The sequence below is a fragment of the Agelaius tricolor genome, unplaced genomic scaffold, assembly GCF_023055355.1.
Source record: "Agelaius tricolor isolate 1412-34295 unplaced genomic scaffold, bAgeTri1.0.p SCAF_15, whole genome shotgun sequence".
In the NCBI taxonomy this organism is placed as follows: domain Eukaryota; kingdom Metazoa; phylum Chordata; class Aves; order Passeriformes; family Icteridae; genus Agelaius; species Agelaius tricolor.
This window is the reverse complement of record NW_027269275.1, coordinates 14,133,966-14,160,894: the sequence shown is the minus strand read 5'-3', so window position 1 is coordinate 14,160,894 and position 26,929 is coordinate 14,133,966. Positions and strand designations below refer to the sequence as shown.

Here is a 26,929-nt window from a genome sequence, read left to right as displayed (position 1 = left end):
TCTGCCAGAGCAGCCCTGCACATGGCAGCGAAAGTCACAGCTACCCCCTCACCCCCTTCCACCTGGAAAGCACCCACAGCAGAGTTAAGCAGCCACCCTGGTCAGGATCAGCCTCCCAGAAAATGAGGCATAGAGCAGCTGTGTAGCATGGAGCTGCAGTTCCAACAGGGAATGTCTTGCTATCCAATGCTCCAAGAGACCACAGCAAATAGAGTACAGAGTATCATCCTCAGGACTTGAAACATCACTGCCTGATCAACAGTTTAGAGGCTACACAAAGCATGCCAAACTACCCCTCCCTCCTCAGACACTGAATCACCCAAAGCTCCTTGAAAGCACAAACAGACACAGAACAACAGTGCAACAAGGAATGCTCTCAACTCTTTATAGAACCAATGCAGAACTCAACAAACTCCTTCTCTTCCCTTCTGCATTGGAGCCACAGGCTCTCCTGTAGCTCAGGTTTTCAGCCACTGTGGAGCCCTCCAGGGAATGCAGCACATTTAATATATTGGCTGTGGATGGGTGCACAAAAAGCAGCAAGACTGCAGCCTGATGCTTGGGCTTGCTTACCTCATGGGAAGTAAAAGGGACCAAGATTCCTATTCCCCCTGATAAGGTTGTATAAACAAGAGATTCAGAGCCTCCTGGAATCAGTGTGGTCTTCTGCAAGGAAAGCACCGTTTCTCCCACATGATAATTCATAATCACTTCAGCCTGAAAGGCAAGCACAGAAGCATGTTTTTTCTTTGGCTTATATAAAAGCATCAAAGGGCTTGAGAGAGGAAAGCAGAATAAATTCAGCCAACTGCCAGTTCTGAAATGCCTTTCTAGAGAGGAAGTGCCTTCCACCTGTGACCAGATGGCAAAACTCAGCTGGACAAATGGATGCAAGTAATGAGAGAAAGCAGCAAAAGAAAATGAGCTGCTTCCCTCAAACACACCAAATAGGCTTCAGCTGGGATTTCAGAAATTTGGCTTGCAGCAACAGTGAAAACAGATCGCCCACAGCACAGCAGATTGCGTAGAAGCAGAACTGCCAATACATCTCCTGGACAACACTGCAAAGGCCTTCACAGAAAAGCAGTGCTTTCTTTTCCTACAATAACCATGTGCTTCCCACAAAGTATTACCTTCTGCGATGCTCCATTAAGCAGGCCCCTGTCCCAGAGAGCTTTGTTGCCTGTGGGATCCTCATCTACCTCATCATTGGTGTTGGGAGGCAATCTCACCTGTGTTGAAAGAGGAAGAATCAGCAAGCTGCAGAGAAGCAGCACATTATCTCTGGAGCGCCCTTGTGCTGCCTGAAAGGCTGCCTTTGTGGACTCTGCAAGAACCACTTTACACTTACAGCAGAATCATCCAGGTGCCTCTCCAAAACAGCCTTTACAGTTATATGACAACTGTGGTAACAAGACCAATAACCCATCACCCAGAAACATGGGCAAGGCCTCACACCCAGTCTCTGCCTGGCCTGGCACTTGCAGATCACCCTGGGAGGTATGGTCAAACACATCTGAAGGTGGTTTCCACTAAGGAAACAGTTTGATGGATGTGGGGCAGGAAAACTGAAGAGGATTGATTTGTGTGTTTTGGCCCAATTCTGCAGGCGCAGCATCTGACACTTGCTGAACTCTGCACTCCGAAGCACCCGAGCACGCTTCAGAGAGAGATCAAAGCTCTGCCAGAAAGACCATCTATTCTTTCCTCCTCCCTTGCTGAAATCCAGCCAAGTGGGGAAGTGTTGGCTGACAAAGCCAACTGTGAAGAGGAAGTGACAGAGAAAGCTCGATGCCAGCTATGAGGTTTAGTCAGAAAAAGTAAGAGTGATAACCCTGACTCAAGTTCTCATGGGCTCTTTCACAGCAACAATCTTCTTTTCAAGGTTTACTGACAGGAAGTTTTTGAGGCAATATAAACACAAATTACTGTACACCTCAGAAATATGTTTATGACTTGCTGATGCTTTAACTTATTTGCTTCATTTAGCAAATAGATAAACTGCAGCCCACTATGACAGAGCCATCCCATGAAAACAAGTCAGTGGTACAGGGCGTTGTCTCCAGCTAATGACAGATTCTCATTCTTTTAAGATAAATCATGGATGTTTTAAGGGAAAATATGTCCAAAAAGCCCCAACTTCAGCAAAGCACACTCACCACACAGATGTTACCAAACTTGTCTGCCCCAGCCACGGTGTCGTAATCCAGGAGCGTTGCTGTAGTGACCCACCGGGGGTAAGTGTCATCAGCAAAGATAATGAGCTGGTTCTCATTCCTTTTGTAACGCACCCAGATGAAACTCTCCTGAACATCTGAAACAATCACTCTGTGCCCAATGGTTTGGATCCCACAGATGTAGTTGGCAATGTGCTTTTGAGAGAGAAAGGACAAAACCTCAGTGCTTCAAACAGGGAAGTATAACCCTATTCCAACTGAAACACTCTTTTTTCCTCCGTGAACTGCAGCTCACTCCCCACTTCCCATCATTCCTCCAAAAATACCCTCATTTCTGCCATACTACAGTCCCACTCTAAATACACCATCAATACAGGGCAACCTAATATGCACCACATGGCATCCACAGCCTTCTCTGTATGAACACTGTCCAGGGAACAAGTGCTGCTGGTGAGCCCATGATTGGAGATGCCAGGACATCCCTACCAGCAGGCATTGCTTCCATGTCTCCTCACTACCTGGTCATGGAAGGCCCAAAAAGGAAAGCTTCAATTTTTCATGTGAGTCATCCTTTAGGGAAAAAAACCAAACTAACAAAACCACACCAAAAAAAAAAAAAAAAAAAAAAGCTCCCCTGCAAGTTCCCAGGCTGTCTGTTAGCTTGCTGGAGTTCTTTTGTTCAGTAATGAGCTACTGGCACAGGTTCTGCAGCTTGCACGAGAGAGGGAGGAGCAGGCAATTAAGTTAGAAAATCATGCTCTGCAATTTCTTTTCCTAAAGCACCAGAGATGCTCAGCAAAAAGGACCACCTATTTTAAAGAGAAAATCACCTTTTCAGCATTCTGGGGATCTGATGAGGTGGTCATATGCACCCTTCAGCTTCTGATCACCCAAACTAACAAAATATTTCCAGCAATTCTGTTCTATCTCTCTAGGACCTCTCACATTTGCAGCAGCCAAAGGAACAGTCTGTACAGACCTCTGCACATGGTCAGTAACTGAGCTGGGACAAAAAGGAACTTGCAGCACTACTGTCAGAAAGGTGATAAGAAAATGGTGTGTGTGGGGGATGCAGAGGGGCAGCACAACAGCCCAGTCTAGTCCAGCACTCCTCTAGATAGATGCATCCAGCAAGGTAAAGACACAGCTTTGATGACCAAATAGACACACTTGGGCTGGAGTAGCAGCTAAACCCCGTGTTTCACTCTGGCTGCAAAGTATTACTTGTTCCAAATGGACAGCTCTGCTCAGGAACAGAAGGCAGTACCTTGTTCTCACATTTCCGAAGCAGTTTCTTCTTGCCCAGGTCATACACACGCAGGAGCTTCCCAACTCCAATTAACACTCGGCCTTGGAATGGAGCAATGGCTGCAGGAACCTCCTCCACTGGGGTCTAGAGAGGGAAGAGGAATATTGTGCAATCCTCATCATTAAGAGAGCTAACCTTACATAAACCTTCAGACCAGATTCAGCTAATGATATGGCTGAAGTTCACTGGCCTGTACCAAGGCTTCCAATGTAAAAGGCTAATAACAATCTTTTTCTACAGGAGAGGCAACAGGTCAGTCCCTCACAGGCCTTTTGACAGAAGCAGATATCACACAGAGATAAGAGAGCCATAGGCACTCACACACACACTGCTGGCAGTGCACCTGAAGGACTGCTGTAAGAACCCCATACTGGGCAGGCAGCAAAAGAAGACAAGGGTCTGGTTGCCTCAATTCTTAGTTTTGGTTTACAACCAACAGAAAAAACTTTAGACTTTGCCTAAATCTGTCCAGACTGTTTTTAAAGCAAGGCATGAATGTAATTCAGCCATCTGACATTGCCACCAAAGAAATTGTTAAATATGAACAACTGCAGTGTGTTCACAATTTCAGTAACTCAGATGGGGTTACTGTCTGAAAAATCTAATCAATCCAAAATGATCAGCCACAGCAGAGAAGAAGAACATGTAGAGAGTTTCCAGTTATAGCATTCCTAGCTTGGCTGCACTGGTTAAGAAAAGTTTATTTCACAACTTCAGCTCTGTCAACTTCCCAGTGGGTGTTCAGTGGCAGAAGAAAAGGCCGTGGTCCAGGACAGAACCCACTCACTGCATCAGGACTCTAGGAAGTGAGTAAGCCACAACATTCCTTTCCATGTGCTCATCTGCTCAAATCTCAGCCATGCTGGAAGCATGTGAGAAGAACAGTAATTTTTCTGCTGAAACTTTTGCTGAAGCCCTTGAGACCTATCAAACAAGTTGGTCACTAATCATTTCTACACACAATCAAACAGCATCCAAGGAAGATGACAGTTCACAACAGCTGAACATGGTCAGCCAAGGACTGACAGTCTTAGCATCAAGGTTCAAGTAACCCAAGGATGAATTTGCTCTGTAAACAAGTGCTTAAGCAGCTCTCTGAGCTCATATTCCAGAAAGCAAACAGAGCCATTTCCCTTCCCTCCCTAACAGGGGTAAGAAAAACACTGCTCCTTTCCAATTTACCCAATCAGATGAGTAAAATTAGGACTCTTGCAAGATGTGTGTTCAATCCTCAGCTCTGCAGAAGAAGTACCAAATTATTTTGTAGGAGGCAGCTAATTTTCTCCAAGGCAGTATTACTGCAGCACTCAGGCAAGTAAGAGCTACTCCAACACTCAGCCTGGAAATGACCCCATCACTCCCCTCACCTTGTGCAGAAACTCCAGCTTCTCACCACTGTTGACCAGCTTGTATGTGTAGACAAACCCCCCAGCAACGGAGCGTGGGTTCAGAATCAGGTCCTTGGCGACTCCCACCAGCACGTACCACTCATCACCGGTGTTGGAGAAGCGGCACACAGCCACGCTGAAAGGACAGGACACACCAGGACATCAGTGCCATCACCACACTGATGCTGCCCACCCAGACTGGATCCCTGACAGCACAACCTGCACCTGCCCAGCAGAGATTTGAGAGTCCAACCCTTCAACTCTGACATTGCCTTTCAAGAGGTCATTTTTCCTCCTTGCAGAAATGTTTAATGCAGATTTGTTCATTCTTCCACACTACACTCTCCATGTGTGTTCTATCTGTCACATATGCCCAAAGCATTTTATATTTTCACAATGTCCACTGTTACTTTACATTTTCACAAGCTGGACACTGCCTAGTGATGTGTATAACTCTACTAGAAGCTATTTTTCAAAGGCTGTTCCCATTGGAACATATACAAATAGCTTTCCTCATCTTCCAGTGTTATTTCCTGCTCAGTAAATAGCTCAGGCAGGTTGGAAATGGCAGGTCAGCCTTTTGGACTAACATGACCTAACTCTACTTCACCTGCTGAGGCACTTGCTATTCTTCATGGTTATTGTGTTGGTTTTCCCCTCCAGTCTAACACTTCCCTTTCCATTTAATCTATCCTCAGTTAATCTGGATAAGAAGGAAAAGTGAGAGATAACAGCAAATTCTCTTGTTCCCAGCTCTCTTATCTGTCATTTACACCCCTGTGATGTTCTTTAGGCACTGAGGTACAGCAACCACATTTGGAGCACCACAAACTCTTAATGCCACATGAGGACAAGATTAGGGTTGGAAGGGAAGGAAAGGCAAGACAAACCACTTCTGGAATTTCAAGCCAGTCTCTTGATAATATGTTCCATCTGGATTTCAACTCAGTAACTGATAAGCAAAAGGAAAAAAACACCTAAGACTCATCACAAGCAGGGACTCTTGGTGCACAGGCAATACTTCTTACCTGAAAGCAGCTTCATTCTGCTCCAGCTGAACCAGATCTAATGTATTTCCCTGGATGGGGTTCATAACTCTGATAACAGAGGCCCACTGACCATTCCCTGCCTTGGGAGCACCAAAGATGGACTCAGGAAGATTCTCGTTCAGAAAGGCTGCAGCCATTTCTGCAGCCAGCTCCCTCTCATCCTCACCTGCAGCCTCCACCATTTCCTACAGCATTAAGGGACAGGAGAAAACAACAGCTCAGTGATTTCCTTCCCCAGTATGCTGATGCATAGAATACAACCTCCCTGTTTTGCCTAAGCCCAGGTATTCTGGGGAAAGGTACTGCCTGTGAAGACATAAAACCCATTAAGTCCCAAAGCTTCCACCCAGCCTGAGCTTATTCCCCAGGGAGCCTCTACAGCTCAGAGCATGGCTGTGTCAGCTCTGCCCTGCCCCACTAACTGTGGTCTGGGGAGCTGTTTCCCCAAATCAACAACCCTGGAAACAATCCTGAGAAGAAAATAAACAACCCACTGAAATGCAAGCACCCTCAAGCAACCACAGAAACCCCACAGAACAGTGTTATGCAAGCAAGACCATCCTCCACTAGGGTGGTTCTTAAATGGTGGTTCTTAAAATCTGCTCTAACAACGTGCAAAGGAGGAACACTAGAAAGTGGTGCATTCTGCTGAAATGTGTGTTTTGAGGCAGATCTCCACTCCTCATCCAGTCCCTGCATTCACACAGGCTGAAAGCCTTGCAGGTAATGGCAGCTGGGAATTAATGAGGAGGGAGATGCAGAAGTCCCCTCTGGGGAACAGATGGGTGCACCTGCCCCCCAGCCCAATTACCTCAGCCATTTGCTGCTTCCTCTGTGCCTTGGTGGCCTCAGTGTAAGCGTTGTGGTCTGTCTCAATGATGATCAGGTTGTTGCTCTCTGGGTGAATGACAAATTTTCGGGGTGTGTACTGCAATGGGAAGGCAACCTGGTTGAAGACTGCTCCCAGCTTCTCCAGTGCCAAAATCCTGGGGGATAAAGACATGACATGTGTTGAATACAACCTAAAAACAGCTGTCCAAGAGAATGAAACTGGAATGGAACTTCTTCTTTGTGAAGCTGACTAGTGCTAGAGAGGAGTAGCACCTTTCTCAGGCCAGACAGCAACTAGCAAACAGCTCCAGAGAGCAGAGCAAAACCAACATCCTAAAATGAGAGCCCATGGTGTGAGACAGGTGTGTGCTGCAGCACGAGGTCTTTGAGGGCTCTTTCTGTCCCAGGATGTGTTCTGACTGGTGCTGAAGCTAGTCTATCCCAAGAGGAACAAAGAGCACATGGAAGAAGGAAAGTGCACGTTTGGGGAACACATCATCTGAATCTAAATGTGACACTGACTTTGACATACAATCAAATGCTCCTCAGAGGCACTTCAATTAAAAGGAGTATGAAAAATGCAATGCCAGCTCTTTCTTCCTGTGACTTGCTAGCTGAAATGCCAGTTCTTCTGGCATTTGGTGTCTAAAAACCACAAGTCTTTCCAGAAAGAATGGCTCCTTTAAAAGCAATGAATGCTGTAATATTTCAATGAGGACAGATATGAAAAAAGTGCCTGTTCAAGTGCATACAGCACAGCATCTGAATTTGTGGTCCATTATTTTAATTTATCTTTTTAGTATCTCAGCTGATCTTTAAAAAAAGGCAACAAACACATCCCTGTCATGCCTCTGGTTTCTGAAATCACGTGGTTCATTTCCTGCAAAGCAGCCAATTCAGATCACAAACCACAAGACTCTAATACATAATAGGTCCACATTTATCCACATTTATTAAAAGCTTCCCTCTCTAAGGATCAGAGAATTGAAGAGTAACTTGAATTACACTTATTTTAAAAAGATAGAAAATACAAATCTGAGAAGGACACCCCACTTATTTTTGACAGCATAACTTTCCTTAAATTGTCTGTTTTCTGAAACCCATCCAAGTTTTTCCAACCAAATCATTATCCATAATTAAAAATATTTTTGAAGTAAAGTCACTTTACCTCTTTCCTTTTGAATGTCAGGTGGAATTCACCACCGCTTCACCTGCCTGGCACCCCAGCCCATAAGCACTTGTGTTTCCCCTCTGATGCTTACCTCAATGTGTTTGTGGAGATGGCCACAATGCCCTCAGGGCACTGCTCAGAAGCAAAACCAGATGCAAACTCCAGTGTCTCATAAGACAGGGGAGTCAGGTGGAAGCGTGATTGATAGGAATAACTAAGCCAGGAACGGCTTGACATGGCCAGCACCTGGGAAAGACAGGCAACAAATTTATTAGGTCTGGGAATAGAGGCAAGCTCACTTTATGCAATAGGAATGCATGTACAGTGCCCAACTCTTTTCCACTGGAACAACTGAATTCTTGTGGGTGGACCCCACCCAGCTCAGAGAACACCTGAAGAGACACTCCTTACTTTCAGTTTTTTTCTGGAAATCGAATATGGCATGAAAAGGAACTTTAAAGCACTGTCAAGACAACAAATAGTCCAACTGAGGTGCACTGACACCACTGTAAAAGCCAAGATCTTCTACTGCTACCTATAAAAGCCAAGACCAACAATACTCTAATTTCTCCTTTTTTAAATAGCTTGTTCTAATGGGAACAAGTCTTTTAAAATAAATATTTACTGCTTTGTCATAATCCAAGTGCTGTAGCACTTGTAGTGAAATTTACTAAAAATCATCACTAGCCTAGACCAAATTATGAGAAAAAAGGAAGCAGATTGACTTCCAAACTTTTCAGCTTTATACATTTGGCTAAATGAGTCTCAGTGCAATCTTAGTTTCGGCCTGAGTGACAACAGCTGATCTCAAAGCAGAGAGAGATTATTCTCAGTTATTCTACAGGTATTCTCTGCTAGAGCTGCAAAGCTCCTCATCTCCAAGCTGGCAGGAGCAAGTTGAAGAAATTCACCCAGTGCACCTTAACACTACAGCTGAGCTCAAATTCCCAGATCCAGCTCCCTACGCTGATCAGCATTATTTCTCAACTCTGAAGGTGTCATCCAAAAATGAGTCAAGCAGGGGGTGGCTGATTTCCCCAGTGCCACATCAGAAGGGCTGGAAATGGCACTTCTGATGAAACACATTCTTCCTTCTATGCCAAATCTTGCAGATATTTTCCTTGAACCATGTATGGCAGCTGTCCAGCCCTTGGCTGAGCTATTCTCAACATGCAAGGACACAACCATTCACTGCATCAAGCATTCAAGGGTAAGTTTTCTGCACAGAGCTCTCTGCATCTCTGTGCATTCCAGCAGGCAAGATGTATTCTCTCAGCCCAAGAACCTGCTCAGACCTCTCCAAGCACACTGTAAACACAGCCTAAGGGTCAGATGAATCCTAGTTCACAGAAGGCAGGGCAGCACTAGACAGCAGTAAGGGGAGTAAGAACAAGGCTGTTTGTGAAAGAACAAGCTGCGGCCAGGCAGCTCCATAATGAAGTCATTCTACTTCCCACCCTTACCCAGAAGGTCCTGCTGTGCTGCAGAGATGCTTCCCCACCCTGCCCACCGTAAGAAAATCTGGGATGTGGTGTCTGGGGAATGGATCTGCACCCCTGCAGGAGCTCTCCTCCCTTACCGCCTCCTGGCCTTGCATTCGGACACGGAAGAGTTTGACGGGCCGGGAGCCGAGGTATCGGGTCCTGGTGTCGGACAGGTCGCCAGTGACGGGGTCCAGGACGGTCCGCAGCAGCACACCGTTCTTGGCAGCAGCAAAACAACAGGGCCCAGGTTGAAGGTAAGGAGTAACTTACTATGTGCATCATTCAAAACAATTGAGAGGCAGTTTCTGAAGAATTAGCTGTTTGTTTTCCCGGCTGTTAGTACAATTTTCCCCTACAGCCACACTTTTAATAGCAAAGCACAGGGCAGAAAGGACTGCCTCCAAAATAGAACACAGACTGAGGACTTTAGTGTATCACACAAGCCATAAGAACCTGAGGGTGAATTCCAGATCCCTATCCCTCTTGGTACAAAGGATTTACCCAAAAACTCATGCTCCTCAAAAAGAGATTGCATTGTGACACCAAATTTGTGGCATGTGGAAGAACCTAAACTGTGATGATTATTTTTACCACATGCTGAGTTGTCAAAACAACTTTTTTTCATCAAAGATCAGAGAATCTGTACTGGATGTAACAAAAAGTTGTGAAACAGCAAAGTTATTAGAGCAGAGCCTCTGCTTGTGGGCAGTTACTTGTTTGACACTCTGCCCTACAGGCAGTTTTTAAAGAGCTGCTCAACATTTCACCCAGAAATATTTCTTTAAATATACTTCCTTCTTGAATGGAAAAAGCACAGTCTGTCCTACATAAAATCTGGTATAATACACTGTCTTTTGACTAGTCTTTAGTCTAAAAATGTATGGGGAAACTCACACCTCTATGAAGTCACACAGTGAATTCCCCAGTCTGGGTTGTCAAACACATTGTAACAAAGAGGGATGCCAGGCTTTGTGTTGCACTGCATGATGACAGGGCTATTTTAACAATCCACTTTCAAGCAAAAGCTCCTCAAGACAAACCTGCCAGAATCAGGCAAGAACCCCTCACCTGCAGTCCAATGTTCAGGTACAGAAAGCCAATGGAGCCCCTCTCTCCCAGCTCATCCTGCTTCTCTGTGCCACCCATCTCCACGATGCACAGCGACTCGGGCTGTGCAGGCAGTGCCTGCATACTCAGGGGCTGTAAGCAATCCTGGGGGAAACAGGACACAGGGACAACACCAATCAGCAAGGCTTGGCACAGCAAGACAGGATTCAAGCTCCACCTAAGGAGTTTAAAGATGCCCTTTTAGATCTTCCAGAAAGAAGTATTCACGGAAAAAAAGAAAAAAAGTTATAACAGATGCTGGCTCTATGCATTTTGGCAAGCAGGAGCGGTAGCTGCCTGGCCCTAAACTGGATCCTTCCAAACTGTTCTAGCACCATTTGCTCCTATTTAGCATGGAGTGACCTAAGGAAAATTTAGGTTACTACAACCAGCTTTGAACACCTCATCTGTTGCAGGCAGATGAACAGTAAGTTTGGTTTGCTGCCAACTTGCCTGCAGAATAAGTCTTTTAATACAGGTACAAAGAGGGAGATGAGAGGGGGAAACCCAACAAAAAACCCACCTAAAACAAAACAATGAAAGAAAATTATTTTGTGACCCGTCAACTGAACCTCCAGAGGCATAAGTAATTCTCAATAAAACCAGAGTATCTGTTAGAGGGAAGGATCAAGGGCCATGCTTCCTGCCAACCAGCAGAGAAAAACCATGCAAGCTGTCCATTCCTGCTCACCCATCTGAATACGGAAAGACAGTTTGGATGGTTACAGTCCACCTTTGGAGGATCCTTCTGAACATTTCAAACCAATGAAAGGGTAAAACCAGAGCAGCTACTCACTGAAGGGTCAAGTGAAATAATTCTGACAGTGTTGTCCACCAGTCCAACAGCAAGGAACCGGGAACGCTGCTCCCCAGGGGGAACGTTGGCCAGGCTCATGCAAACGACGTCAGCCGACATCTCCTTTCTCTCTGTGTACTCATTCAGCTGTCCTGACTGAGAGAGAAAAATGTAAGACTTTTTATTAGATACTTTGTTTTAAAATGATGCTTTGGATTTGTTATATAAACAATATCGCAATTTTTAAACTATTTCCTAACCCATACCTCACTCTTCCAAACTCATTCACAATATTAACACACATACCGGGTCCATCTCAAAGTAAACCAGTTCTCCTCCAGTCAGTGCTATCACTACTTGTCTTTGGTTCACAGCACATTTTACAATGGTTTTCTTTCCTGGTGTCTTCCATTCATTTACTCTCTTATCTGCTCGGATATGCCGGATCCCATCTGGATAAACCTGAAGGAAAAAAAACCCACATCAATTCTGTATTTACCACCTCTTCACAACTCCCCTTTCACTGGTGGTTCTGACTCAGCAGCACCCAAAGGCAAGAACCACTCCTGGCAGCGAGTGATCTGAACTATGCACCAGGCAGAACCAGCAGGATGATTCTTGCCAGCTGGGAGAACTGCATCTTTCAACCATAGCAAGGAACTACTGAAGGAGATTAGGACCATTTTGAACTTGTCCAGTTTCACTTAGCAAGATATAAAAAGGGAAAGGCTGAATCAGCATCATTCTCTGCCAATCCACAGCTTTAGACATGTGTTGCACTACCGCAGAAATCACATCCGTGCAGTAAGCCGAGAGTGGCAGACAGTAGACATGTAAGAAGCAGCTCTCCATTACCTGTACCAAAGCATCATCACCAAGAAGAGAGCAGGACAAGGTTGGTGTAGTGCCCAGGAATCCAGAGTCAGTCACTTCCTCTACAGTCTCTCCGATGGACAGCACCAGTGTGGCATTTACGAAGGACACGATAATGTAGGCATCAAATTCATCTGGTCAAGGGAAACGGGAAAAAAAAAAAAAAAAAAAGAGTGCTGATTAATTAAATGCAAGGCTTCCCAACACAATCAGCAGCCCGACAAATGTCTAGCAGTTACTCCTCAGCAGAATTCCTGTGGTAATTACAGCTGCTGACAGTATTGCACAAGTTCGCTCTAGGACACGCTGTCCAAAAGCCAGCCACTGCCGGACTCCAAACAATGCAGCACCGAGCCAGGGATCAAACCAAGATCCACATCCACAGTCAATTCATAATGCTCTGGATTCTGGCAAGCAGGATTCTTGTGTATTTTTTTCAAAGAACGCTCAAGTTCTCAAAGTCTTTAAGAAAGTTGTCCCCCATCACCCAAAGAGCTGAATCCAGATTTAACACCCAACAAAGTTAAACTAAATTATGTACTCCAAAAATTTGAACATAAGGAATCTATCTGCAGAAACCACACCACAGATGTCGCACACAGGAGGTTACAGGACCACAATCTCTATCTAGCGGCCACACAATAAAAGGCTGCAGAGAACAATTAGGGTGCATTGCAGCAGAATTCAGGGTTAAACCTGCTCTACTGTCCTCCAGAAGCTCAACTGGCTTCCATTCACACTGTGAGAGACTCCTGGGATAAGAAACAATTACATTTTTAAGATAGTTGCAATACTGTCATTTATCCCAATAGAAGTAAAGGTCAGTGTTTGCTCTATTATCTCCAGTACTGGTTTCTCCCAAAGGGGACAGCGTGGGAGAGTCCTGTAGCTTGGACATGGAGGAGCTATGCTAATCAAAATAATCTAAAGAGCTCATTTGGAAATAGGGAAACTTTGTGGGAAATGAGGGTAGTAGGACTGGGTAAAGCAAAAATCCCAGTTTATTGCTCTCTGCTTTCACTCTGTAGAAAGCAATAGGTCTTAAGAGGGGAAGAGGACAATCTCATTAAAAGAGAATAACAAAAGCAACAGAAACAATGAAGTCTATTGGGAAATGGAGCCAGGAGCCTTGGAAGAGAAATAAGATTGCCTCAGAGAAGCAACTCCACTTCTACTGCTGTTGTCGTGCAGCCGCTATTTCTTAAAAAGAAAATTCCTCATTTTAACCCTACTCAACCCAAAGCTCAGACTTGGGCACCACAGCATACCTAGTGGAGGTGAAGGCATAAGAGCTGTCAGTTTCTGCCCTTGAAAGGACACTCTCCTAATTTTCAAGTATAGGAGACATGGAGAAGTGGTTAATAACTTAAACAAAAAAGGAAAATAAAGGAGTCTCACTGGGATTGAAATGGGATGCCACAAAATACGATGCAGCAGCTTAAAGAACCTGAGCTGGGTTAACCAAAACAAATGCTTCAAGAACTAATAATCCTTTTCTTATCCACCCTGTTTAGATGGAAGCATTGCCAAACCTGCTGTGTCACGTTTATAACAAAAAGTTCTTACATACAGTTGAAAATATGCAAGTGAAAAATTAAAAAAAACCCCCATCATTCTTCTCTGCAACATCTGGTACACAGACCACAGCTCTGATCAAACTGAAGAGTTCTGTGTAACTAAAGCAATTTCAACAGAAGTCTGTGGCATAAACTCTGTTACTACTCTATTAACTACTGACAGCCTATAACCTCCAACAGCTCCAAAATCCTACAAACAGGAACTGGTCCATTTGGGGAAATGAGAAAGCAAGAACTCAATCTGCAGAGAGAACTCCATCAGTAACACCAGTGACTTGAATGCTTGGCTAAACAGGAGAATTCCCCCAACATTAACAGCAGACGATAAGAGCTCAGCAAGACACACTTGCACACCGCTTATTTCCTACACAGCAGCTTCTCCTACAAGTTTGCACAGATTTTTCAACACCAGAAGTCTACAACAATTCCTCGATCATGGAGCTTCTAGCAGTTCACAGGCTAAGCATTTGATTCATAAATATCCCATAGACAGGATGTTCTAAGAATTCCATTTCAAAGACCACTGTTGCTTTCCAAATTACTTCAGAGCTGCTGCCTTCCTCCCTGGAGGCTGTCAATTCTCATGATAAACCACTGTGTCCCAGCTGGAGGTTTAAGCATGTGATTTGGCATAGGACAAAGAACTCCCATCTGAAAACAAAACAGATTCCCTTAGTCCTATCTAAACAAAAATTCATTTCTACCTCTTAATACTTTTCAGCTCTTTCCTTCCATTGGCTTACATTTATATTAGAGCATGCCTTTAAGTCTATGTCAATAATAGTGACAAGTGCATTTTTGCTTGAAGTCTGTTTTGCTTAATGACTCTCTGCTGGAGCTTTTGAAATAAAAGGTTTGATTTACCAGAATTAAGTCAGTGAATAAGACACATTCATCTAGGTTCAAACAATACATTTTTGGTTTAGAAAATATAGCAGTCTAGTTGAAATTAAGGGGACTAAATCCCTAGGGCACACTGAGAAGTGTTCTCAGAAAAAGAAAAGATCTACAGATTTTAATATGAAAAGATGTCTACTTAGCTCTGCACAATCCCAAGCAAAACATCAGGCTCCCCAGAGTTTTAAACAGATAGACATCATTTTGTATGCAGACACAAGACTTCAGAGATGCTTATTACTGTACTAATTGCACCAGTCAGCTCCTTTCAGTGAGTAACAGAGACATTTTAATGACTCTGAAGAGCCACAGCTGGACCTGTTCTACACATGCATTACAAGTTTTCTGCAGCTTCATGCAAACATCACAAACAGTTATGAAAACATGACATTTCAGTCCATGAACTCTACACTACTGTGTTTTTTATTATTTATCATGGATTCAGTCTGAGTTAGTCCATGAGAATTCCATTCTTTTATGCCAGTCCAGTCCTGACAGTTTTCTCACACTATGCAGCATCTGATACAACTGCAGTCACCACAAGCTCAAAGAGTGCAGGGAGCAAAGTGGTGAGCAGTGTCAGAGCTCAGGATCACTCCCAGTTAACAGACTGAGGGGATGACAGCACATTTTCCTGGGCTTCTGTTTACTACGGCGTGGAGACTCCGCAGCGCTGACTCACTGCACGCTGCTCCTGCAGCAAGAGTGCCAGGTAGGGAATGCTGGCTCCCAGCTCCCATCTGTCAGCACAGCACAGCACACACCTACACCCACTGATCATCCAACTGGAATAGTTTGGTGCAAATCCTACCCACTTCTGTCTCACAGGCAGATGAATCCCATAACCACAGGGCATTCCCATGCCAGCAATACATATAACTGCTCCAAGCACACTTGATCTTTTTCTCTTGGAGGTCTGTACAAAGCAGCTGGAAGCCTAATCTTCATCTACAAGAGAGCTGAAAATACCCCTAAAACACACACATCCAATTTTAGCAAGAACTGACTGTTCCAGAGAGACACAGCTGATTGTTTTGCTTCCCAAGGACTGCAAGATGGACTGGGATCTGCTTTCTACTCCTCAGCTACTCAACTTCAAAGGCAACCATCTTCAACTACACACCAGTTTCTACAATTTGTTTAGTGAAGTGCTTAGCATAAATGAAGCCCCAGGCTGTTGGGATTCTCTGTGGTTAACCTGTGGTACTGTACAGTAGCCCCTAGCAGTAGGTACACACCTGTGGGGATCAGCACCTCCACCACCAGCCACCTGTGGAAGAAAAAAAAAGGCTTGGTATTGGTAGTGAGTATCACCACGTACCAGCCAAGGTTAGTATTTGCTTTGAAGACTGCAGACCTGGGTGTTTCTTACAGAGGCCTTGCAGCACACACTGCAACATTGAGGCAGAGCTGGGCAACCCCACGCTGCCAAGTGTCCCCTCAAGGGCACTTTAAAGATTACATACATGTTTGAAAATGTTCTGCACTCTGATTAAAACCCACTAAAATAATTTCTGAATTCCTAGAGTTGGAACTTGGGAATCAGTTTCACAGAACTATAAACTGTACTCAGTGAGTAGCAAAGCTTAACAACTATAGATTCCAGCCTTTCTGAATCATGGAGATGATCATGCTGAAACCTGGAAAATTTGGAAGGTGGAAAGAAGACAAGGCAATGAGACTGGTCCTGCTTCCTGCAGATCATCAGTGGTCGTTCACCTCCTGAAAAGTCAAAGTCTTCTCCTGGAACCCCAAGAGAAAAGATTTTAAAACTGTAAGGTGATGTCAGAAACCTCCAGTCCTCAGAGGGAGAAAGAAAAACCATACCACTTTCTTTTCCAAAATGCTGAAGAAAAGGTTTCTAACAAACTGGAATGCCTCTTTTCAGAAAACTGTGTATTTTGTTTATATGAACTCTGGAAATACTTTCCTTTTGACCCTTTTACTTCTCGAGGACATGAAGGCACTTTGTGCTCAAAGATCCTCCCTTGTTGCTTAGAGAGTACATGAATCTCAGGACATGAGCACAGGAATTCATGGCAGGTCTCACAAGGCAAGGTAAATCCCACTGCAGGATTTGAAATTCTCACAGGGTTACTGGTTCCCTGGAGGACACACTACCCTGCTTAAATGCAAGGTATCATGTCACCATAGCAGGCTAAAGCCTCTATTGCAGCAATCTGGCCTTTCTAGATCACCTGTATAAACCTAGGGAAGCCTTTGTGAGAGTTATACAAAGCACTGCTTGGGAAATAATTCCTGACACTGCCAGCACCCAGAACGGATTCTCTACAAGCTTTTTAGGTGTTTCTGTGCAATTCTGCTCTCATCACAAAGAGAAAGGCAGAAGGTACTACATTTCCTCTTGTACATTAGTAATAGCAAGGCTATTATTTCAGATCATGAAATTTAAGAAAACCCCAACGACCAACCAAACCCCCAATCCAGTATATTCTGCCAACCTGAAATCTTAATCTGTCTGGAATCACAAACTTTTTACACGCTGTTGGCATTTGAATAGAGAGTATGTCCTAGTCCAGAGTGTTTATTTCACTGATATGCACAGAAGGAAGTAATAAAATGCAAACACTGTTGCCGATTTATCATCTTTGTTCCATAATTTGTATCCCACTCTCTCACAAAGAGCTGATTACTGCAGTTGTCAACACACACATGAAGAATAGTGAGTACAGTCCAACAACAAGAATAGCTGTTGCCTGCTGATGTTTGAGCAAGAACTTATGGGCAAAAACTTATGGGAAGCGGGAACACATGAGAAGTTCAGCAGCTTCAGGCTGCAAATGTACAGCTGACACAGCATAGTGGGTGATGGATGCAGCTGCAGGCAGCTGCTTCTTTGTCAAAAGGAAGTGTGACAATACAAGGGGACCAGAGGGTGGGTGGCTTTTTAAGATAAGCAGGTGGCTGCTGACTCAAACCACAACTTCTGACGATGGCACACAAGCATCACGCAGCACCATTCCTCTCTCCTTGGACAGAAAACCAGAAAACAACAACAAACAGAACACACACAAAATCATCATGACCTTCCTGCGCTTCAGGAAAATACTGCATACCTTCAACATGTCTCCTCACAGTCCATACAGCATTGGGGTTACCAGGCAGCTCTGACACAGCCATTTCAGATACCTAAGAGTAAACAGGAAGAAGGTTCTTTTGCAAACAGATGTTTAGACTTTACTAGGGTAAGCAATCAAACCACGAGCAGTTTTTAAGCTTTCCCACAACTGGGCAGAAAAACTAACAATTCCCAATTCTGATGCTCTCAGCCTGTGCCAGATCTGCCACAGGGCAAAATATGGTCAGCAATGATATGGTAACATTATTGCTGTGGATGATCAGCTTCAAAACAAGGTCATCCACCCCCAGCAGAGAGCAGCAGCAGCTGGCAGGCACCAGGAATGTTCCAGCTCAATACACTCAAGTATTAGAAGAAACAAAATGCAGGTTTTGTTGAAGTCAAATAAACAAAAAGCTTTTGAGACTGTAAGAATAAACAACACAACCCTTCTATTCCTCAAGAAGCAAGAGAAAGTAGCTCTCCAGATTAGAGCAAAAGAAGAATCCTCTCATTTCAGCAACTTTGTTTCAAGGATTTCCTCACACTGCCCTCATCTCTCAGATTTTTCTTAAGTGCTGGATGTCTTACCTCAAGCCCATGTCTTAAAACCCTCAGGGATGACCTGGGCCCCCGACCACAAGCCACATACAACTGGGGTGTGTCTTCATTGGCCAAATCTGCTATCTGTGTGGAGAAAAAGTGTCAAAACAACATTCATGGAATGAGAAAATAAAACTATACATATATATATATATGCTGCTTCAAGAATGTTTTTTTAAACACCAAAAGCTCTGGAGATGCCATGGGGTGTTCCAGCTGCTCCCTGAATGTTAATTTTTACTGAAACTCTTTGCAAACAGCTGGTCTGATGGTCAACAGAGAAGCATCACAGAATCACTGGCTGACACCTGGTGTTCAGATATATGTTTATTGTCACAGGATTCAAATCTACCAGGCCAGGTACCAATCTCAGGCAGCTGTCTGAGAACCCTGCAGATTTGCCTCTCTATGAGTCTTTACCTGGAGCAGTATTTCTGGAAACCTGGAATAGCTTAGCTGGTGACTCCACTCACACATGTGGTAGACAGGAACTTGCTGATGACAACATACCTGACAACACAGAATAGGAGACAAACTGTCCAACTCATCCACCAGCACCAGGTTCTTCAGAGGTCGAGGCTGGAAAAAGAATGTGTCTCCTTCCTCAAGAGGCATGGCAGAGGAAAACTCTGGCTCCTCATCATCATCCCCCAGGTGAGCTATCTGGTACAGGTAACTTGAGACAGAAAAAAGTGTGTCAGCATCTTCAGAGCAAGGCTCATGTAGCCTTCTTTAAGTAAAGCTTGACCAGATATTCAGGTAGTGGGGAAGAAAGAAATCCAACCCTACATTATTTAGTTATTAATATTTGGCTTTAAGGATGTCTTCTGGGTTACAAAATATTAAAAAAAAAAATCAGAGGCTTGCAAAGAAAAAAACTCCAAAACCCACAAACAAGAAGCCCCCCCCCACAACCTCCCAGCTTCAGGCCTTCACATTTGCAGCTGTCACTGGCAAGGTATCCCAGAGTTTCAGTATTTTGTTTACCCTTGAGCCTTTTAGATATTCTTGTGTTTAAGCCAAAGCAGCAACTGACAGCTGAGCCAAAAGCAAGGCCAATGGCTACGACTTCATCTCCACATTTGTCTATTTTATTGGAATACTCTCACCTTTTAAATCATACTGTTTTAACCACATTCCCTATTCCAATTTATGAGGCCAAATAACACAACGAATAAAACTTCAGAGAAGGAAAAAAAAACCAACAAAAAATCCCACAGAAAGATAGACTGAGTTACTTCCTGGTTTCAATAAAGCTCGAATATGGCTTCCTCAATTCAGATTCAGTCCAGCAAACTGGCTGGGGCTCCCTCAGGTGGCTGACTGCAGATACAGTCAGGAAAATCTCCATTCCTGTGAATCCTTCCCTCAGACACAGTTTAGCTCATCTTCAAAGGTGTGCATGATCGTTTAGAGTATTTAGAAGTCCAAACATGAATTAAGAGAAAGCCCTCAAGTATACATCTAGTAAGAAAAGGAACACAACTACTAATAAGAAATCCTATTTACTTCTGAGTGGGCCATACACATAAAAATTCAAAACTATCAAACTAATTGAAAAGATAATTCATCTGGTATGTGATGAACCCTACATAAACAGCAAGTGCTCAATTTTTCCAAAATCTGCTGCAACAGCAAGTAATCTTTTGTTTTCTGCACTTCATCATCTAATCTTAGTTCAAACAAGAAAATTCCCCCATTCATAGTCTAATCCAACTGTTCTTCTCAAGTCCTCTGAACAAAGCACCAAGTTACCCATTAAATCAGAGGTGTTGTCTTTCTATGCACAGTAAGTTCAAGGGTCAGTCTGCAGGCCTGAACAGAGCCACTCTGCTTCAGGGGAAAAACACTGACATAAAATTGTTTACTCACTGGTTTCCAAATTCAGATGCCACAAAGAGAAATCCTGTTTTCAGCACACACATGGCAGCAGCAACAGGAACAGTGTCAAAGTACTTCAGTCGAATCTCTGTTACCTGACAGCAGATGAAGATGTGAATATGATGCTAAAGTACTGGAGCTCCATGTGTGATTTAAGAACAAACATCTGCCTAGCTATCTTCTCCAAAGAAATGAACAAGGCCAGGCTTAACACATGAGTAGTTTGGGGCACCAGGTTATAAATCACAAAATCCAACAGACGATTTGAACACACAAGCCAGGCTGCCTGTTTTATTCCAAGACTTTCTGCCTTTTGTAACACTGAGTCAATTTGGAAAACAAAAGCTGTAAAAATAACAAGGTGCCTAAGAGAAAAGAAATTTGCCTCACTGAACACCACCAATTCTCCATCATTAGAAAAACAACTGTCCTGAGCAAATTTCTAAATTTGATATGGTCACAACAGCTGTTGGTAAAACATCCAAGAACAATCTTCAGGCACTTGAACATCACAGAATCACAGAGTATTCTGAGCTGGAAGAGACCAACAAGGATTATCAAGGCCAGCTCCTGGCTCTGCAGAGAGCAACCCCAAGAAATCACACCATGTGTCTGAGATCATTGTTCAAACACTCCTTGAACTCTGGCAGGCTTGGTGCCTGCTACACAATCATCCCCTGTACCAAATATGACATGGTTAGATGGAGAAACTAACATTCAACATTTACTCAAAAAACCCAACTAATCACACTACAGCAGAGAACTTTTCAGAGAATACTAAAACAAGCAGCAGCAAGCCACTGCAAGCCTGTCATTTCAACTCCCATCCAGCTGTGCCAAGCTAACTACCTCATCTTGCAAAAATATTGATTGCAGCATGTAAACACCCAATTAAGGGACTAGAGGGTACTTGCTGAAATCCAGGGAAGCTAAGTTCCACAGAATAAGTTACTGAAATACTCTCCAGGAGGTTCATGAACCAGTTTATATTCTTTAAAAAAAAAGACCACCTCTAGAACATTTTAAGTATGGTCAAATGACTGCAGTTTAATCCTCAGAGGATTTTGCAAACCTTGCACCACGTCTCTTTATGAATAATACCCACAGTGGTGACCATTGTTAACTCTTTTACAAATCACATAAAGCACGTTCCCTTACACAGTTAAACTCACAACAGTAAAAATGTATCACCTTAGAGAATGTAACTGACTAAGAACTCCTCTCAATTAATGCTTCTGCATTCATGTGATGCTTACCATGTCTTCATCAGTCTCCAAAGTAATTTTGAAGATGTCTCCCTGCTCTGTCTGGGCCAGGAAGAAGAACATGGACTTGGTCTTATGTGTAGCAGAGCAGACAAAGATCATACCCCTCTCTGGATCATCCAAGTCATTCTGTCAGGAAAGACAGTGGAGGTCATTGGTGGAATTACCTGACAAGCACAGAGGTGATTTCACTGACTGAAGTATTTCCATTTCACAGGTGCCTTAAGAGCTCACAGTATGTAAGAAGGTTTTTAACACAAAGCACATCCCTTTGTTACACCTGTAGTCACTCTTGGTACATCTCTGCCCCAGAAGGAAATACAGCTGTGAGACATTGTGATTAAGCATCATCCCTCATCTGTTTTACTTTCCTCTCCAGGCAACTCTCACATATCAAAGCCAAAAACACAGGCAAGGGCTGTAACCCACACATAGCTGGTTTTGAGCACCTTGGCAGGTGTTCAAAGTACTGCATTCCTAATACCAAAGGGAGAGGAAGCAGCCTTAGGTGCAACAGAGCAGCTGTTGAATTCACCTGCAGCTACAACTGCCACTGTTCAGCATCTCAAGTGATTCTATCTTGCACTGACAGTGCTGCCTGATCAGAGTCTTTGGAGTATCTCCAGTATAAATCTCAGAGAAGAGACATGAAGCACACTCATCACTTCAGGCTATGCCCACCTCCATCCTCCCTCTCAGATAACACACGGCCAGTGAGGCAGATAAGCCAACATGTTTTTAACTCCTTTTTTTTTTACTTTAAAACCTTTCTGGTGCCCTTAACCTTGAAAGGCAAATTCCAAGCATTCATAATCTTAAAAAATTCTCACCCGTCTCCTGGGAATTGGGCATCTGATATCAGGCTGGTCACCAAAGTTTTTGTAAGTAATATAGTTCTCAGAACAGATCAGCACCCCGCTGGGGCCATCAGAACCACCAGGAACTGAAAGAAAATTATTAGGAGAAAAGCCTTTACCATAGATCTGACTGGTTGCCTGCAGAACATTTGGTTTTCTTTAAAGCAACATCATTTCCAACACTCTCCATTACCCTGCATATATGAATCTGCTCTTATTGAAAAGACAAAAGACTGAGTACAGATGCATGTGCCACCATGAGAACAGGGCAGATGGAATCAGGGGATCTGGAAGGATGCAGTTTCTGACAAATTGCTTAGGTTTTATCCTTCCTGGTTTATTATTGTCTAGAAAGCCGTGACACGCCCAAAATACCACACTAGCAACTTGCCAGTTAAACACAACCCTTGGGTTTCTGGCATGTTTGCTTCTAGAAAAATCGTCAGATGGATGAACATCTTTAGTGAACAGAACCATTTCTAAAACCGTACTTTGTGATCTCAGTGTAACAAATCACATTGCCAAACAGATTCAGCACAATACTTGGTGTCTGTCTCACAGCTGCCTACAGCAGATGCAACAGGGCAAGCACACAAAGATGCTCTCTCAGCTCAGCACCTTTTGTGCTTGGAGAGGAACCTGCAGCAGTTTCCCTGGTTGAAGGTGCTGTATTGGTTTTGCATCCAACCCCTCCAAGTGGGCTTTTAGTCCACGGATTGAGCTACTGCCTTCAGCAGAGGGAATCCCATTAAAGAGAGTAAAACAGCATCTACACATTAACCAAGTCCTTTTGCACTGCTATCAGCTAATTACAGGAGCACTCTGAAACAGCAGCTGCTTCTATGAATACTTGTGCATTTCCATGTGAACCACCCCTCATTACCTGACTGCAAGGTTAATTAATTTGTACTAATGGCTCAGACTACAACTGAAAGAACTCCTAAGATGTAAAGAGAATTGACAGCGTTTTCCTGGGGAATGGGAACCAAGCAGATCCATACAAAAAATAACTCTGTGGGTGGTACCTGTTATGAGGAAGTTGCCATGCTCTTCCAGGGGCTCACTGTATTTCCTGACAACATGGTTCAAACCCAAGTCCAGTTCATAAAATGTCAATGTCTGCTGTGTGTTGGCTGCAGCTTCACCTGTTGGATCGTTGTCTGCTTCCTAAAACAGAACACATCAAGGTGTCTTTGAAAAAAAAGGATTAAAAGGAGGAGCAAAGCTGATGCGTTGGGAAACAGTTTTGAGTAGCAACAGAATGGGGGCAAAAAGACTTGCTAGAAGCTGCACAAGAGAAGTTCAGACCAAGAAAACAGGCATATTTTCAGTTGAAAAGCAAAAAGAACCAATCACCAAGACAGAAGAGACTTGCCCATTCTGGCTGAGGGCAAGACAAAAAGCCAGTAAGCCTGTAAAAAATGACAACTGTCCCAGACAGCAAAAGCAGCCAATGCTCCCCAGTGACAGATGAAGAACAGAATAGGACAACAAAGGTCAAAATACAGCAAAGGGAGATGAAGTTCTTCTCACCTCATAATCCATTTCCAGACAAGCAAACATTGGGTTTTCAAACCCCACGTCGACTCCCACCACATGGTAGACCAAGGTATTAGCCTTGTGGGCTTCCAGTGGGGAGGAGATGGTGAGTCGAGCAGCAGCATCTCTGTTCAGGATATACACCAGCTTCTGCTTCTCAATGGCACCTGCAGGAAAGGACAACAGCATGTGAAGCCCATTACTTGATAATCAAATCTCACCATACCTGCAGCCCAAAATGAGCTGTAACGTGAGAAGAGAACATCAGCATTACTTCAGCTGAAGCTCACCACTGGTGTTTATCTCTGTGCCACCAATTAACCTCAAATGTCTCATTGTAAATCTTTCAGATTGTAAGCACAAAATGACAACTTCAGCCCTTTAAAGCTAAAGCCTGATCCTCTGAGCTACATTCACCTGGCCCTATACTCCATCTACAATGGCTTGAGACAGATCTACTCACTTTTTACCACACAAGAGATGACAGACTGCAAGGAAACAAAGACAAATGGAAAGAAGCATCCAGATGTTCTGCTCTTTAAAGCCAGCTGGTATGACAACTTTTCCACAGAAATATTTTAACTAAGAAAATGTATCCTTGCCTGACACACAGCATCCACAACCCAAAAACACCACTCAAATATCAACATGAACGGCACAACTGTAACTGTGCTACTTTTTCACCCAGGAAAACCAGACACGTCAGAAAATAAATGATATTATTGCTATTCCCAGTTTAAAGACATACTTGGTAAATTACCATCAGCACTGCAAGGGCTGCCTTCAGCAAAATGAGAAAGCTCCACACACCTTGTGCTAAATCTTAGCAAAAAAATTCTCTCAAGTGTCCTACCTATAAAGCCTGATCAGAAATGCATCTGGCTGTCTCCATGAGACATCTCAGAGAAGAGACATGAACTCAGAACATCATTTCAGGCCATGGGAACTGACTGGCTACACTGTAGCACTGACACCTGCAATCCCATCCTCTCTCCCACACACCACACCTCAGGGCTCTGCGCATTGCTAAGCAAACTGATCTCTTTCCAACTTGTTGTAGTTCAGCATTACAATTTATTTGTGCAATTCCACCAACATCAAGGAACAATTCTGAATGCCTGCATTCTCCTTGACACAGCTCACAGCCTAAAACAATTATAATTCCAATTACATCTGGCAGAAACTCGCTCCAAAATAAACATCCACAAGACAGAAGATAAAAACATTAAGAACACAAGCTGACAGAGAGACTTACTGATCATGACAGCGCGGCCCTTTGGGTCCACAGCCAGGTACTGGCCTGGAACGATCCTGCGACAGCCACTCTTGCCAAAGGTTTCCTGGTGGATCTTCTCGAAGACGTTCTTGGAGGGCTGGTACTCCAGGATGACGATGCGCCCCGAGTCGCTGCCCACCACGATGTAGTCCTTGGTGCCCCCTGTCAGCCTGAAGGCCATGAGGGAGCGGATGACCCCAAACACCTCCACGGTCAGCAGCGTGTGAACCTTCCCTGTGTTGGGATCAGGGCGCAGTAACTCCAGGATCTTGCCCCGGGAAACAACAATTTCTTGTTGTTTGGTTCCTGAAGAACCCAAAACACGAGCACAAGTCAGCAACAGAACGCACAACACGCAACTTCAACAAGTGCTACGAGGAAAGAAGGGTGAACTTCCAAATGCCAATTTTAGGAGTACCACGGTGAAACTCAAAGAAACTTATTCACCACATTATGTACCACCGTTGTCTGAACATCTTTTAACACATCAGAAAATTGGTCAGGATATTAAATTAAATCTATAGATAAATTAGATTGATAAATAATCAAGCCAAATTTCCCTCAATCTATCCACAAGCTACCACAGCTCAAGTAACACTCAAGAACAAATTATAATGTACCAGCAAAAAACCCCCAGAGGTACCAAAGCAAACTGGTACCCAAAAAAGCCTCAAGCCAAGTCATGCAGAGGAAGGAGAAAATTACCTGAGAAATTGCCATGGATAGCAAAGCTAATGCCTGTGGCACGCTGCAACGTCAGGTTGTACAGAAACATGTTGGCAACGGATTTGCTTCAGCTTATCGTAGCTCTGGTAATCCTGCAACAAGCAACAAAAACTAATAAACTTCTCAAAAGCAAAGCCTTTCATCCATCAGGGAGAACCGCTGGCCTCCCGTATGTGCACGGATCACTCCAGCAGAGCCCGACTGCCACCGCGCTATTTGCTATTTATTAGCGCAAAAGGCTCTCCCAAGGTGTCCCGGGTGCCGAGCGCCAGCTGAACTCCTTACTGCCGGGCGGCTGAGCAGGATTGCCAGCAATTACTGCTAATTAGTCACGGCTTTCGCTTTACAGGAACCAAACACAATTAGGGAAGCCTTCCGGGATCCCCGCGCCGTTACACATCTCTGACGCCGCCGTTTCATTGAACACGAGTGCAGCCACCCGCAGCTGCCCAGGGCCGACTCCTCTCCCCGAGGCTGAGGCGGGAGGGAACCCCAGCACCAACCGGCCGCACCGGCCCGGGGAAACCAGCCCTGAGCCTTGCCGAGGCCCCGGCAGGGCACGGAGCCGGCACCTCCCCGCGCTCTGCGGAACGCTCGCCCCGGGAACCGGCCACAGCTCACTGCCCGGCCGCCTTCACCCGGCCCAGGCCCCAAAGGGTCCGGGACGCTCCCCCTCCACAAACCAGGGGCCCGTCCCTGACGCGGAGCCGCCGCCGGGCGGGCAGAGCTGCGCTCACCGTGCGGATGGCGGCGGATGCTGCTCCGGCCTAGGCGGGGGCGCCGCCGGCCTCCTCCGCCATCAGCGCCGCGCCTGCGCGCTGCCCTCCCGCGCCTTCTCCATGGGGCTTTCCACGTGTCCGGCGCGCGCGCGCGCCGTGTAGCGAGTAGGCTGCCCAATGCGGTGCCTGAATGATCGCGGCGCTATAGCAGCTGCCGCCTGCACCAAGAACCCCCCCAAGAAAACCCTCAGCGGCCTCTTAGCATGGAGATCTGCAGGAGCGTCAGCTTCCCTCACCGCCGGGCGGAGCCGAGCGGCGCCAAGGC

The 26,929-nt window shown here is 44.7% G+C and overlaps 1 protein-coding gene and 2 non-coding genes across 3 annotated transcripts in view; all 3 read right to left on the bottom strand.

Moving 5' to 3' along the window:
- The window catches only part of SF3B3 (splicing factor 3b subunit 3), a 28,991-nt gene extending 2,224 nt beyond the window's left edge, over positions 1–26,767 (bottom strand). Inside the window, exons 1-24 of the mRNA XM_071440518.1 lie at positions 26,623–26,767; positions 25,865–25,977; positions 25,139–25,465; positions 23,878–24,050; positions 23,370–23,511; positions 22,318–22,430; positions 21,479–21,616; positions 20,214–20,317; positions 18,852–19,017; positions 18,330–18,425; positions 17,737–17,809; positions 12,168–12,319; positions 11,619–11,774; positions 11,313–11,468; positions 10,478–10,621; positions 9,505–9,627; positions 8,017–8,171; positions 6,735–6,909; positions 5,903–6,108; positions 4,854–5,010; positions 3,445–3,570; positions 2,160–2,372; positions 1,134–1,232; positions 574–717 (exon numbers count right to left, since the gene is read on the bottom strand). Coding sequence (XP_071296619.1) covers positions 574–717; positions 1,134–1,232; positions 2,160–2,372; positions 3,445–3,570; positions 4,854–5,010; positions 5,903–6,108; positions 6,735–6,909; positions 8,017–8,171; positions 9,505–9,627; positions 10,478–10,621; positions 11,313–11,468; positions 11,619–11,774; positions 12,168–12,319; positions 17,737–17,809; positions 18,330–18,425; positions 18,852–19,017; positions 20,214–20,317; positions 21,479–21,616; positions 22,318–22,430; positions 23,370–23,511; positions 23,878–24,050; positions 25,139–25,465; positions 25,865–25,934 — 3,408 coding nt within the window. The 5' untranslated portion in view covers positions 25,935–25,977; positions 26,623–26,767. The remainder of the gene's footprint in view (positions 1–573; positions 718–1,133; positions 1,233–2,159; positions 2,373–3,444; positions 3,571–4,853; positions 5,011–5,902; positions 6,109–6,734; positions 6,910–8,016; positions 8,172–9,504; positions 9,628–10,477; positions 10,622–11,312; positions 11,469–11,618; positions 11,775–12,167; positions 12,320–17,736; positions 17,810–18,329; positions 18,426–18,851; positions 19,018–20,213; positions 20,318–21,478; positions 21,617–22,317; positions 22,431–23,369; positions 23,512–23,877; positions 24,051–25,138; positions 25,466–25,864; positions 25,978–26,622) is intronic.
- On the bottom strand, positions 22,082–22,161 carry LOC139596588 (small nucleolar RNA SNORD111). Its single transcript, XR_011681366.1, has one exon. It is a non-coding gene; the product is annotated as a small nucleolar RNA SNORD111 (small nucleolar RNA).
- LOC139596585 (small nucleolar RNA SNORD111) lies at positions 24,742–24,823 on the bottom strand. Its single transcript, XR_011681363.1, has one exon. It is a non-coding gene; the product is annotated as a small nucleolar RNA SNORD111 (small nucleolar RNA).
- Positions 26,768–26,929: the final 162 nt, after the last annotated feature.